The sequence below is a fragment of the Equus caballus genome, chromosome 2, assembly GCF_041296265.1.
Source record: "Equus caballus isolate H_3958 breed thoroughbred chromosome 2, TB-T2T, whole genome shotgun sequence".
Classification (NCBI taxonomy): Eukaryota; Metazoa; Chordata; class Mammalia; order Perissodactyla; family Equidae; genus Equus; species Equus caballus.
Window position 1 is genome coordinate 37,550,217 of NC_091685.1, and position 12,571 is coordinate 37,562,787.

The 12,571-nt window shown below is 50.2% G+C and overlaps 1 protein-coding gene across 23 annotated transcripts in view; it reads right to left on the reverse strand.

The window, feature by feature from the left end:
- FHAD1 (forkhead associated phosphopeptide binding domain 1) overlaps window positions 1-12,571 on the reverse strand; it is a 130,630-nt gene that overhangs the window by 38,659 nt on the left and 79,400 nt on the right. For all 23 annotated transcript variants that reach the window (XR_011433105.1, XR_011433090.1, XR_011433103.1 and 20 more), the window contains 3 exons: window positions 7,210-7,280; window positions 5,495-5,647; window positions 2,565-2,672 (listed from right to left, as the gene is read on the reverse strand). Coding sequence is in view for 17 of the 23 variants with exons in the window: in XM_070252745.1 (XP_070108846.1) it covers window positions 2,565-2,672; window positions 5,495-5,647; window positions 7,210-7,280 (332 nt within the window). In the remaining 6 variants the exon portion in view is untranslated. The remainder of the gene's footprint in view (window positions 1-2,564; window positions 2,673-5,494; window positions 5,648-7,209; window positions 7,281-12,571) is intronic.

Below are 12,571 nucleotides of genomic sequence, written 5' to 3' on the forward strand. Positions count from 1 at the left end.
ACCAGCTTGACTGTCACACATCTGGAACACAGTTTCCATTACAACCGGTGGTTAGGGTCCCAGACGAGTCTGCATAAGTATTTAATCCATAATATGGCTGAAATACTATGTCTTTCACAGAGAAGAGTCGTTGAAAACCCCCCAACACCCAGCCGTTCCAATGCCAGCGCTGAACAGGGCAGCACAACAGCACCGTCGTGGGGGTTTCACGTGTATTTTGAACGTTTGAGGCAGGATTCGAGGTAAGAGGTTCCCCTGTAATTTGCGAAAGAGACTTCGAGGAACTTTCCAGTGACTTGGGGCTGGCCCCACGACACCTGACCTCACGTCCACACTCGGGACTTTCCCCTTGGCAGCTCCTCGGCAGCTGAGACGGCCCGCGGGGAGGATCGTCCTCGCCCCACTCATACACAGGCCCCGTCCCGCTCAGCCGCTTTGCTCCCAAGTTCCTAGGCGGGCAATGGGAATCGACCCGTGACGATACCTCAAAACTCGCATCAGGACCTAGTGATACTGTTGTCCCCAAAGGCCTGTGTGATGATGCGGCAGAGGGTCTAATAAAAAGAAAAATTCAAATAACCGATTGAGGTTGCCCGAAGTCTGTGTCTTGGACTTTTCTCCCAGATTCCCCTGACAAGAAACCATGCAGAGGTTCTGCAGGACAAGTGGGTTGACGTTTTCCTAGGCCTGGGGTGACCCGGCCACAGCTCCTCCTGCAGCGAGGCTTCCCCCACCACGCTTTCCTTAAGTCTCTCCTGAAGTCCCCCGTGACCTCGAAAGCTCTAAATTCAAGGGCCTCCCTGACCCCGTGCTGTCGACCTCTGCGTGGCATTTGGCCCCGGCGACCCTTTGTGAGCCCCTCCTCCTCCTCGCTACCCTTGGAGAAATAACTCAGGGCCAGGCCTCTGACACTGTTTACCGAGGGCCACAGAGCACAGCTGTAGGGAGACCCACCCCGTAAACATCTCCCTGTCCGGCTCAGATCCTGTTTCAGAGGCTCCGCCCAGCAGTCTCCTTATTTCTCCCCAAGTGGGAGTGGGCCAGGAGCTACGCTGAGGAGTAGGGATGGAGTGGGGTTGATAGACAATGACACCTAGACAGAAGTAGAAGGAGAAGCAGAAGTGGCCGGGGTGATGATGATAACAGCTGCCACTTATGGAGCCGTGATTCCGGGTCAGACACTTCACTGTACGTTATCTCTACTCTTCACAGCCGCCCCTTAAAGAAGGTGGGAGTTGAGAGCTCTGTTCAGCCAGTAAGTGCTGCAGCTGGATTTGAACCTGTGTCTCACTGGGCTGCAAAGCCTGCACTCTTCACTCCTCTGTGCTGCCTCAGGACTGAAGAGCTAACGAAAGCATTATGTAAAAAAGACTCGGGGATCTGGGGCGGGCCACAAGGTAAGGATGAGTGAACAGTGTAACAGAGCTTCCCAAAAGCTAGTATGGGCATATCAATAGAAGTACAACTTCTTCAACAGGGGAGAAGAGAGTCCTGCCCTAGGCCACTAATGGCTGGAGAACTGTGTCCAGTTCTGGCCACCATACTTTAGGAAGGACATAGATGATGGGTTGCAAACTCAGACGCCTATAAGGTCTGGACAGGCATCAAAAATGAAGTGGGTTGTTTCACGCAATAGGGAATGGTGAGGACTGTGGCAGAGTGCTGCTACTTGGTTTAGCTCCAGTCTGTTTTTGCAAAGTAGAAACCAGGGCCAGATTTTCTGACCTTCTCGAGAGAGGATGGAAATCTGGATTTTCAAGTAGAGTTTATGAATTCAGTGTAAAACACTCAAGGGCCAAGCGTAACACGTCCACAGCCCCTTTTTTAGCCAGTGAGCTGCCCATCTGTGACTTGTGGAGAGCAGGGCAAGTCAAAAGAGGGGACCACGGCTAGGATCTACTCCTGTGAGGCATATAAGGAGAAACAAGGGCACTGGGGCTGGAGAGGAGCAGCTGGCTCTATTTTCAAGCTTCTAGAAGGCTAGTCTGTGGAGGAGGAAGTGGGCGGGGCTTGCAGGAGCCCAGCGGGCGGGCGGAGGATCCACACGTTTCTGGGAGAGTTTGCTTCAACTCAGCCTAAAGGAAGAATTCCCTGCCAGCCCAAGGTGTGAACACTGGGACGGACTGCCCAGGGGCGTAGAAAATTCCTTGGTGATGGAGCTGACGGCTGGATGATCTCAGGATGTTTGTGGAGGATTCACACAGCCCGAGAGCCCCGGGACTCTGTAATTCTTCCATTCCATGGGAGGCAATCTCCACGCAGAAGACCCTCATGTCGCCAGTCCCAACATGTCTCCCAAGCCCCATCTCTGACTATATTTTATGCTGTTTACACTCTTTTTTCCAACTGGTCATCAAGGCTACCACTCTCGGGTTCGCTCCTAGAGTACCCCTGCTTCTTCCCAAAGGAGCTGGGCCGGCCAAGGACAAATTACTCCCGGAAAGCTCCAGTGCGCTCTACCCCCCGCCCCCTCCCCGCCGTCATCTGTGGTTCTGAATTTACTTCCATGTGGCCCTCGAGCCGCATCTGGGCCCGAGCCGCCTCTATCTCCCCGAGCTGCGTACCTCCTTCTGCCGGGTTAAGCGGTTCTCCAGCTCTTGGACTCTGGTCTGTTGTTCTTCCAAAGCTTCCCTTGCTCTCCTTTTCTGTTGAGTAATGCTTTCCTCCAAAGCCTGAAAGTCAAAGGCTCTTGTTTAACAGGCAGTTACCATGGCAGGAATCTGGACGCCGTGCCAGGCACCGCACAGGTCAGCTCTTCCCTCCACAGCAACCCCATGGGGAGACCGGGGGCAGCACAGCCAGGAGCTCAGAGCAGGGCACCTGGAGTTGGCAGGCCCAGATGAGAGCCAGGTTGATCCTTCCTAGGTATATGACCTTGGGCAAGTGAGAAACTATAGGAGCCTCAGTTTCCCCATCTGTACAATGGAGACAGTAATGGTGCTTCCTGCACTGGTTTGATGTGAGGGGCAGGTGAGATGATGGACACAAAATGCTCGGCACATAATCATTCATTCATAAGGGTCGGTCATTTCTTCTGCCATCCTCGCTTTGCAGAGGAGGAAACGGACTTAGACTAAGGAATCTGCCCAGTTCACTAGCAAATCATATAAGCAGGAATTTGAACCCTGGTCCATTTGACTGTAGAGCCTGTGTTCTAAGCCAGGGGTTGGCAAACTCCGGCCCACTGCCTGCTTTTTGTAAATAAAGTTTTATTGGAACACCACGCTCGTTTGCGGATTGCCTCTGACTGCTTTTGCACTAGAGCAGCAGAGCTGAGCCGTCACGACAGGGACCGTATGGCTTGCAAAACTGAAAATACATACCATCTGGCTCTTTACGGAAAAAATTTGCCGACCCCTGATCTAAACTGTTCATGCCTGCACAAATCAGGTGAACACTGTTAACAGTTCACAATAAAAAAAGAACGTTAGTTTGATAAAAGAAGCTAGAATTTCTTACCATTGAAACAGCCCTCAAACAAGTCAGGATTCACGAGGACGAGCTTGGTAATGAGTTCGACACACGTATTTTTAGGTAGGGTGGGGGTTATCGTGTCATATGGTATGAAGGTTCATTTAAAATCAGGGCACTTGGCACTAAAGTCTGGGATGGTATTTGACCCGAGGGTCAAGCTGATCAACACAAGTGTTTGGGGAACGATGACCCTTGACGGGAAGGTGAACACGGGCCGCAGCCCCGTCTGTCTGGGTGGGTGCCTCATGTTGCTCCCCCCTCTGCAAGGGGCGGTGTGCGCTGAGGTTTGTGGTGTTAAAAGCCTTTGAAACCTCATCTCTGTCAGGAACGACGTTACAAATGGGCGTCTGGGAGGCCCAGGCTGGTGCCCAAGGACATGTTGAACACGGTGGGGCTGAAATACCGAACACCCACAGTGGAGAAAGTCCATCCAAAATTAAAAATAAAGTACGACCTCTGGAAAGGGGGGAAGTTAATCAGAAGGGGTGAGGAAACAGGTGGAGAGTTCTGTAAAGGTTTCTAGGTTCTCCTGGTTTTATTTTCCTCTCCACTGAACGGCACTGACTTTTTCTACATCTTATTGCCCTTCAAAATGGTCCCACCTTGATGTAACCCTATCGTTGATACCGCCTTTATGCAGCTCACCTGTGATTTTGGTCAGATGGTTCTTCCTTTTAAATTTTGTATTTCACAAAAGGCACAAAGGCAGAGAAAGAGGCAAGAGAAGAGGTAGGAGGACGAGAGGGATTTCTTGAAGTAACCAGGCATGAACTAGAGGGTGAAACCAAACACGCCTCTGCCTCTGCCCCCGGAGAGGCCTGGAGAGCAGGTGTGCACGGCAGAGAAGGATGGTCCAAGCCAGAAGTCACCGAACTGCCATCAATGAAGATGGAAGGTGCAGCAGGTCCAGTCTTCCTTAGGGGAAGAAATGAGGTGCTGGAGAAGAGCTGGGGTCCCGCAGATCTGGTGCTGCTGTCTTGAGGTGGGGGGCGGGGCAGCGTGCAGTGGCTGTGAACCGTGGCTGCACCTTGGAACCGCCCAGGAGCACTTACACATCGCAGTGCGTGAGCCACACCCTCACCTCAATTAGATCAGATCTCAGGGTGGGGGCGGGGGGGGGGGGGTGTAAGGCATTAGTATTTTTTAATCTCCTAAATGACAAAAGTGCAGCCAAAACCATGAGCCACTGATTTAGAATGATGGCAATGAGGTAGTTAAAGTCACGGCAGGTCCCTGAATACCCGAAAGGACCAACTCTAGGACAATGAGGAGAATTGCCCCATTAAGTGCAGTTTCACCGCCTTCTCCAGAGAGCCTGACTCAGTAGATGTGGGGCGGGGCCCAGGAATCTCTATTTTTAAATGGCGTCCAGGTGGCTCTTATCAGGCATCTTTGGGAAAACCTTCCTCCAAGGCTTTGCTGCAGAGAATGTGGTCTGCAGACCTGTGCTGTCAGCACCAGCCGGATGCTTGTTAGAAATGCAGAATCCTGGGCCCTGCCCCAGACCTGCTGAGTCGGAATCTGCATTTTAACAAGATCCCCAGTGGTCTTGGGGCACCTTTAAGCTTGCCAGGTGCTGCTGTAAAGTATCCTCTAACTGGTTTGGTTTCTAGAAAAGTAAGTAGCAATTTTGGCCATTTGTTTTCCCCGATGTGTATAAAGAGAAAGCAAAAGACTGAAAGAATAGGAAGCTGGTTGTACGTGGCACTTAGAAACAGTCTGTCAGTTACAAAACAGGACCTGCAGTAACAACTCAAATTTGTAACATCAACTGTAAAGTCTAAACAAATAAGGTACTGTTTCTAGAAATTTCAATAACCTTGCCTGTTGCTGAGTTTTAGAATTCAAGCTTCATGTTAATTCCTCTGGCATCATTCACCTTGTTTAATTAATTTAGTCCCACGGCACCAAACAAGGAGTTGCTGAGATTTCTCCATCTGGGTACATGCCCTCAGTTTCTCAAAGATGAGGCCATTTCATCGGTTTCCAGTAGTAAAGAAAATGACAGGGACCACCTTACCGCCTTCTCCTCCATCAGCTGCTTGACTCTGGCTTTCAGCTTCTCCTCTTGCTGTAGCCTTTCCTCCTTCAGCTTCTCCTTCTCTGCCAGATGCTCCCGCAGCTTTTCTTGCAGCAAAGACTGCTGAGCTTCCTGAGAACTGCTGATCTTGATCTGAAATGAAAGGCACGGAAGCCGAAGTGGGTGGAGAAGGGACTAAGGACTCATTTTCACATTTTTTCTCTGTAAGTTGTTTATTTTTGTGGAGAGGGACAAAGGTTCACACAAAACTTTCTTAACAACACGGGAAAACTAGGCTTAGCCTAGCCACTAGTAGGGAAGCATAGAGTATAGTGGTTACGAGCAAGGACGCTGGATCGAGACAGAGTCTCAGCTCTAGTTCTTTCCAGACGCTTCTTCATTTAGAAAGTGAGGTTACTAATAGTATCTATCTCTTAGAGTTGTAAGGACTAAATGAGATAAGGATGGGAAGCTTTTAGCTATAGTACGTGCTCAGTAAGTGGTAGACAAAATTATTTATTTGCTGAGTGTAAGAGGAAAAGCAGTGAGCTGGGGCCAGAAGGCGTGAGCTTTTGTCTCAATTCTTCCACTAACTAGCTGTGTGACGTAGAAACAGTCACCTAGCCTCTGAACTCCGATGTCCATACCTGGGGGAAAGGAGAATGGACTAGATCAGGGGTTGACAAACTACTGTCTGCAGCCCAAATTGAGTTCACTGCCTGTCTCTATAAATAGAGTTCTATTGGAACAGGGCCGTGGGCATCGTGCTCACTCATTTAGAGTGTCTGTGGCTGCCTCTGCTCTACCACAGCAGAGTCGAATAGGGGTGACAGAGAGTGTATGGCCTGCAAAGCCTAACATACTCACCATCTGGCCCCTTACAGAAAAAGTTTGCTGACCCCTGGACCAGAGGGTCTCTGTGGCTGATCGTAATGGTGGTCCCAATACTTCACCTTTCCTCCACCCGTGTCTTTGGCTATGTAACTTGTGTGCCCACCCATATCCTGCCCCCTGACACTGAACTCAGTCATGTGACTTGCTTGGGCCAATGGGGTGTTAGCAGACGTAACACAAGCAGAGGATTGAACAGCACTCCATGATGGGACCCGCTTTCTCTTCCTGATTTCGGCTTCCTCTGCTGTGGCCATGAGAACATGCCCAGGCCAGCCTGCTGTAGCTGAGGCCAGCCTAGATCAGCCAAGGGCCAGTCAACACCCAGACACGTGAGCAAGCCTGTCCAAGATCAACAGACTGGCCCAGCGGCTGACCCCAGACATGTGAGCAGGGAACAGTTGTGGTGGAATGTCACTAACGTTTTGTGGTTATTACACAGCATTCATACAGCAATAGCTACTGGGTGATACATTTCCTAAGGATCATTTTGCCTCACATGTTGACACGATGCAACTTTTGGTGATTGTCCTGCCTGTACTGGGGCTAAGTGTACTTCTCCCACTGTGTTTAAGAAACACAATTTTCAAGATCTGACGGCATTTAAATCTTTCTGGGTTTTGACAGATGAAAATGAGCATCCTTGTCCCCCTGGGAGATCTCAGCTACCCTGCCTGAATCTCTCCGTGCGCAAAGGGAGCTACCATTTCACCTTTTGGAGGGTGTGAACTGCCCGGCTAATAGAGAAAAAACAGGGTTAAATGCACAGGACTAGGTAAATACTGGAGAGGAGCTGGAACGCACTTCCAGAGTTAGGGCAGTACCTGGAGTTCCTGGGTCTGGCTGGTAATTTTTTTATAATGTTCCAGAAGATATTTCAGATACAAAGACAATCCTTAAAAAGAGAAGAATAAGGTAAGTATCAATTCAATTCACCTTCTTTGCTCTCTGAATAATGTCTTAACAGAGCTTGCCGACAGGTGGATGAGGACAACGCTGCCCTCCCATCAAGAAAATGTGAGCTGCCATCCAACTTGTGTTTGTAATATGGTTGGTTGATCAGCTTTGGTCGGGCTCAAATCCACATTTCTTTTTGGAGGTGGAAATAAAAAACAACCAACAGAACATCTATCGACTAAGTGTCCACTGTGGGCAAAGCTGTGTGCTGAGTGTGAGGGGATGACATGAAGCCATTCCTCAAGGCGCCCATGGTTCAGCCCGAGAGACAAGGTCCAAATGCCTGATAGGAAACACGCAGTGGTCCCAGGTAGCATGTGAGTGACTGCAGAAGGAGTAGGGAGTGTGAGCTCATTCGCCCAGAGTGATCAAAGAAAGCTGCTTGGCCGAGGGGCCCGGGATGCTGGGTAGGCAGAATTCAGAGTTGGAGGGGAGTGCCTTTCAGAATGGAGGATGTGGTGGGCTGAATGAGGGACCCAAAGACATCCAGGTCTTAATGCCTGGAGCCTGTGAATGTTACCTTCCAGGCAGAAGGAACTTTGCAGACGTGATAAGTTAAGGATGCTGAGATGCGGGATCATCCTGGATTATCTGGTGGACCCACTATAATCACACGGGTTCTCCTAAGAAGGAGACAGAGGGAGAGTGGACTACAGAGAGACGGGGGAGAAGGTGACATGGCCAAAGCAGAGACAGATTTGAAGATGCTACACGGCTGACTGTCAAGATGAAGGAAGGGGCCAAGAGCCAATGAATGCAGGGAACAAAGCTCTAGAGACGGAAAAAGGCAAGGAAGCAGATTCCTCCCTGGAGCCTCCAGAGGGAGCGGCGGCCGGCACATTGACTTTAGTCCAGTGAAACCGCTTTTGGAGGTTGGCCTCCAGAACTGTGAGAGAATAAAGATGCTTTGTGTTAAGCCGCTAAATTTGTGAGAATTTGTTATAGCAGCCATGGGAAACTAACACAGTGGGGAGCTGGGGAACAGCAGTGCATGTCCTGGGAGAGGGTGGCACTTAAAGGGGCTGCAGAGACGATGGCAGAGGGGTGGAGCAGGAGGAGGGCTGGAGTGGAAGGCTGAGGTCAATCTGCGGCGCGTCTAGAGCAGCAGCCTGCTCTGTGTTGATTGAACATCATTGAAACCGTGCCCTCTGTGGTCGGCCCTCCGCTAAGCAATTGACACAACACCACACTGGATCAGTGGGTCATTGTCCCCTTTTGCACATGAGGCAGTTGGGTTCTGAGACACGTGGCTGCTGAGGGCCACACAGCTGGCAAAGGGCCGGGCCAGGACTTGGTGTGACTCCAGGGTCTGAGTCACTGCTATTTCGGCCACTGATGGAGCAGTGAGTGGCTTGATGAAGTGTCTTTTTCTCAGAAAAATACCTGGGACGGATTAGAGAGGAGGGAGCTGACTGAGTTTCTTAGCTGCAGCACTATTGATATGTTGGGCTAGACAATTCTTTGTTGTGGGGGCTGGTGTGTACATTGTAGGACGTTCAACAGCATCCCTGGCACTACTCACTGGAAGCCAGGAGCACCCTCGACCCCAGCTGTGACAATCAAAAATGTCTCCAGACATTGCCAAGTGTCTTCTAGTGGTAAAACCTCCTCCTCTGAGTCAGACCCAGGGAACTTGGCTATGAGTCAAAGGGACATCCAGGTCTTGAGGGCTGATGTTCTAAACTGGGTGGGAGAAGTGGTGATAAGAAAAAAGAATGAGAGAGGGAAAGCCTTCTCAGGGGTAGAATGGAGGTCCCACTGTCAGACCGAGGAGGGAGACAGATTGGGGTGGGTGGGGCTTGGGGAGAGGGGAGGACCCACCGGACTTTCGGACATGCTGAATTTAAGGTACTGGAAGGACTCCAAGGAGAGGTGGTCAGCAGAGAGCTGGACACCCTAGGGTGGTAAGACCAGGCCAGCTCATCCAGGGTCTTTATGTGAATTAGGAAAGAGCATCCTTCCTCCTGGTGGACACGGCTGCAGCCAGGAGCCCCACCTTGCTGCCTTGGCTGGGTTCCCTTATGTGGCACCAACCTGTACTCCGTTCCTGGCATCCCAGCACGCAGAGATGTCCCTTTGGCCATCACTGCGTGGGAGTGGCTGTTGAAGCACCTGGACTGGAGAGTTTCTTCATGAGAAGGAGATAAGAGAGGGGAGGACCAACGACTGCCTTGGAGGAAACGCTCAGGTGGGGAAGCGAATGGCTGGAAGGGGCTGCTGTCGGGAGAGAGGAAGGGAGAATCCAGGGCTGAGAGGCATTGGAGAAAGAGAACCAAGAGCTCGGGGCAGGCCAGAGAGAACACAGGCTGGGGGAAGACGGTGGGCCTTCCTTGCAGCCTCCCGTCAGGTGCTTGCCTGGGGCAAAGCAGAGAGGCAAGGACAAAGCAGGAAGCGGGCAGTGAAGACAGAGGATGTGGCACACTTCTTCAAGATCATAGGTGGGACAGGAGCACGAGCAGCAGAAAAGGCGTTAAGGAAGCAGTGGGCTCCAGTAAGGAGTTACCATCTTGAAGCGCATGTTTGATGGCAAAGAGAAGGAGTAAGAGGGAAAGAAAGGCTGTAGATGCCAAAGAAGGAGGTTGTAATTCAGGACCCCGTGCACAAGATCCCTTGGGCAGGAGAGAGAAGGGAAGACAGAGGGAAGAAAGAGCTGCCTCTGGAAGGAGAACACAGTGAGGAAGATGGAGGGAAGGGAGAAAAGATGGGTACAGAGAGACAGAAGGGAGCTGAACATGCGCATGCCTGGGGCCTGGATCTCCAACAACGCAACTTTCTGAGAATTTCCAGTGTGGAAGAGGGAGAATAATAATGTCATGATAACAGCTATCAAGTATTAAGCACCTGCTGTGTGCCAGGCACCGTGCCAGGAGTTGTACACAATGTATTTTCCAGTCATTATAAACAACCCAGCAAGAAAATGTGTTTGCATCTACAGCTGAGAAAACGGAAGCTCAGCAAGGTTATGCCCCAGAGCTGGTAAGTGGTAGGATCAGAAGTCAGAGCCGGGTCTGTCATTCTCTTTTAAAAGAGGCTGGAGGCTAGTGAGTAAGGGGTCCGGTTGGGTGATGTGAAGAGTGCACTGGGAGAGGTGCATTTTGGGGATACTGATGTGGAAATTAATAAAAGAAACCTCAACTAACTTGGAGTCAGGGAGGCCTGTAGGGGGAGCTCTCACGCCCTATAACACGTCATCACTTAGTCGGAACAGGAAGACACATGGGCTTGCATCTCCACAGGAAGTACAACTACTTTACTCCTGAAGGAAGATTCCTCTTCACATCGGCAACAGCCCAGCCAATGAGAAACGCGGCAGCTCAGCCAGCGAGGAGCTGTTGCGTCCTGAACTGTTGCTTTCCCCCACTGGACTTTCCTTTAGAACATCCCCTCCATACTCCCCCTTTTCCGCTGTAAAGGCAGCTCCCCTCTTTGTTTTCCAGATTTGCCTAAAGTTCACCAAGCACGCACATCCTGAATTGCAATTCTTTTGGCTGTTCTCAAATAAATTCATTTTGAGCATAAAATAACAGGCGAATTTGCTTTTTAAGTTGATACTGAGATGGCAGAGGTGGCCTGGCTGATGCTGGCTTGGGCTACAGAAACCAGGTGAGCACATGGATTTGTGGTGGCTGGATTGGCATGGCTCTGGGATTGAGCTCAGCTGCACCCTGTGGCTCAGTAGAAGGAGAGCCAGATCCTGGGTAGGGATCCAGAGAGGACTGGGAGAGGAGGGGGTCAGGGTGTTAAAGCGGAAGAGCGAGTGTGTGATCACGTTTCTAGATTCGATGACCAACTGTAATCATAATGGGATTTCCCTCTTCGGGAGAAGGAGCAATTATTGATCATATTTCTGGTTACAAAAGTTATATGTGCCTATTACACAAATCCAAACATGACAGAAATCCATAACGTGGAAAGTGTTCACCACTATACCTTCAGTGGCCAACGCACAGTAGGCCCACAATAGATAGTTAAATGACCAAGCGAGAGGACAAGTCCTAGACGTCCCGACCATGCCGGGATAATACTCTCTACAGTCTGTCTTTTTCTCTAGATTTTTGTTTCGATGGGATACTGCCATTTTTTAAAAAACAAAAATGCGAGTGCCCTATGCATATTGCATTACGACTTGCTCTTTTCCATTTAAAAATACTGCATGTCTTGGATATTTGACAGAGTGACTTTCCACGTAGGCAGGGAGGCCTTTCATTTGTAACAAAGTCTTGCAGAAATAGACACAAACAACTGAGCTTGCAAAGAAAAACGTAAACGCAAAGAAAAAAGTCTTTTCTTTCCCTTATCGAAAAAAGTTTGAGGAACCAGGCGGGAGGAGTGGGGAACTAACTTTCAAGATCCCTCCTTACACATTTCCTATCTTCCCAGCTGGGCCACGTAGCAAATCCTTCACCATTTAGATCTTTAGTAGCAACCCCAAGCTTCGGGGCCACTCATGACGTCACCCAACAATACTCCAAGGAGTTTCGCTCTCCATTACTTGACTGGATTCTCCTGGGGGATTTATTCCAGGGGAACAAAGACATATACAAACCTAGCTTGTTATGTGCATTTTATCTCCTAGGACAGTATTCTAAAAGGCAGGTAGTATGGTGGTTAAATGCAGAGGCTTCGAGGTCAGAGGGACCTGGGTTGAGTCCCAGCTTTACCACTCGGCAGCTGGGACATGGCCCATTGTCACGACTATAGGAAGGAGACCTGGGAAGGGCTCTCTGGGCTGCAGCCCAGCTGAGCGCTCATGGCTAAGAAAATCTCACTGGCTGCCCAATGGAGATGGGCCAGGGGTTGCAGGGAAAATCGTCCCAGTGTGAGTAAACCACGCTGTGCTGCCCATGCATGCCCATCTGGGTGCCACCCACATTTAGGTCACATTAAATCAACACGTATTTGAGGCTGCTGATGGCAGCTCCCATTTATTAAGGTTTACTGCGACCCAGGTTCTATGATTTGTGTGCGTATCACATCGTTTAATCATCACAACCAGCCTATGAGATCTTATTTCCATTTTATAACCAAGTAAACAGAGGCACACAGAAGTCAAGTAACCTGCTCACTCAACTAGTAAGTGCACAGTTGAGATCCAAACCCTGGCAGCTGGTCCCCAAAGCCCAAACTCAGAATCATTCCGCTACAACGCAAACGGGGCTTTCCTTGGCCGCGGCTCACTGTGCGCGTCAGACGCAGTTCACCTTAGGGACTGAAAACTTCCAGCTGCGT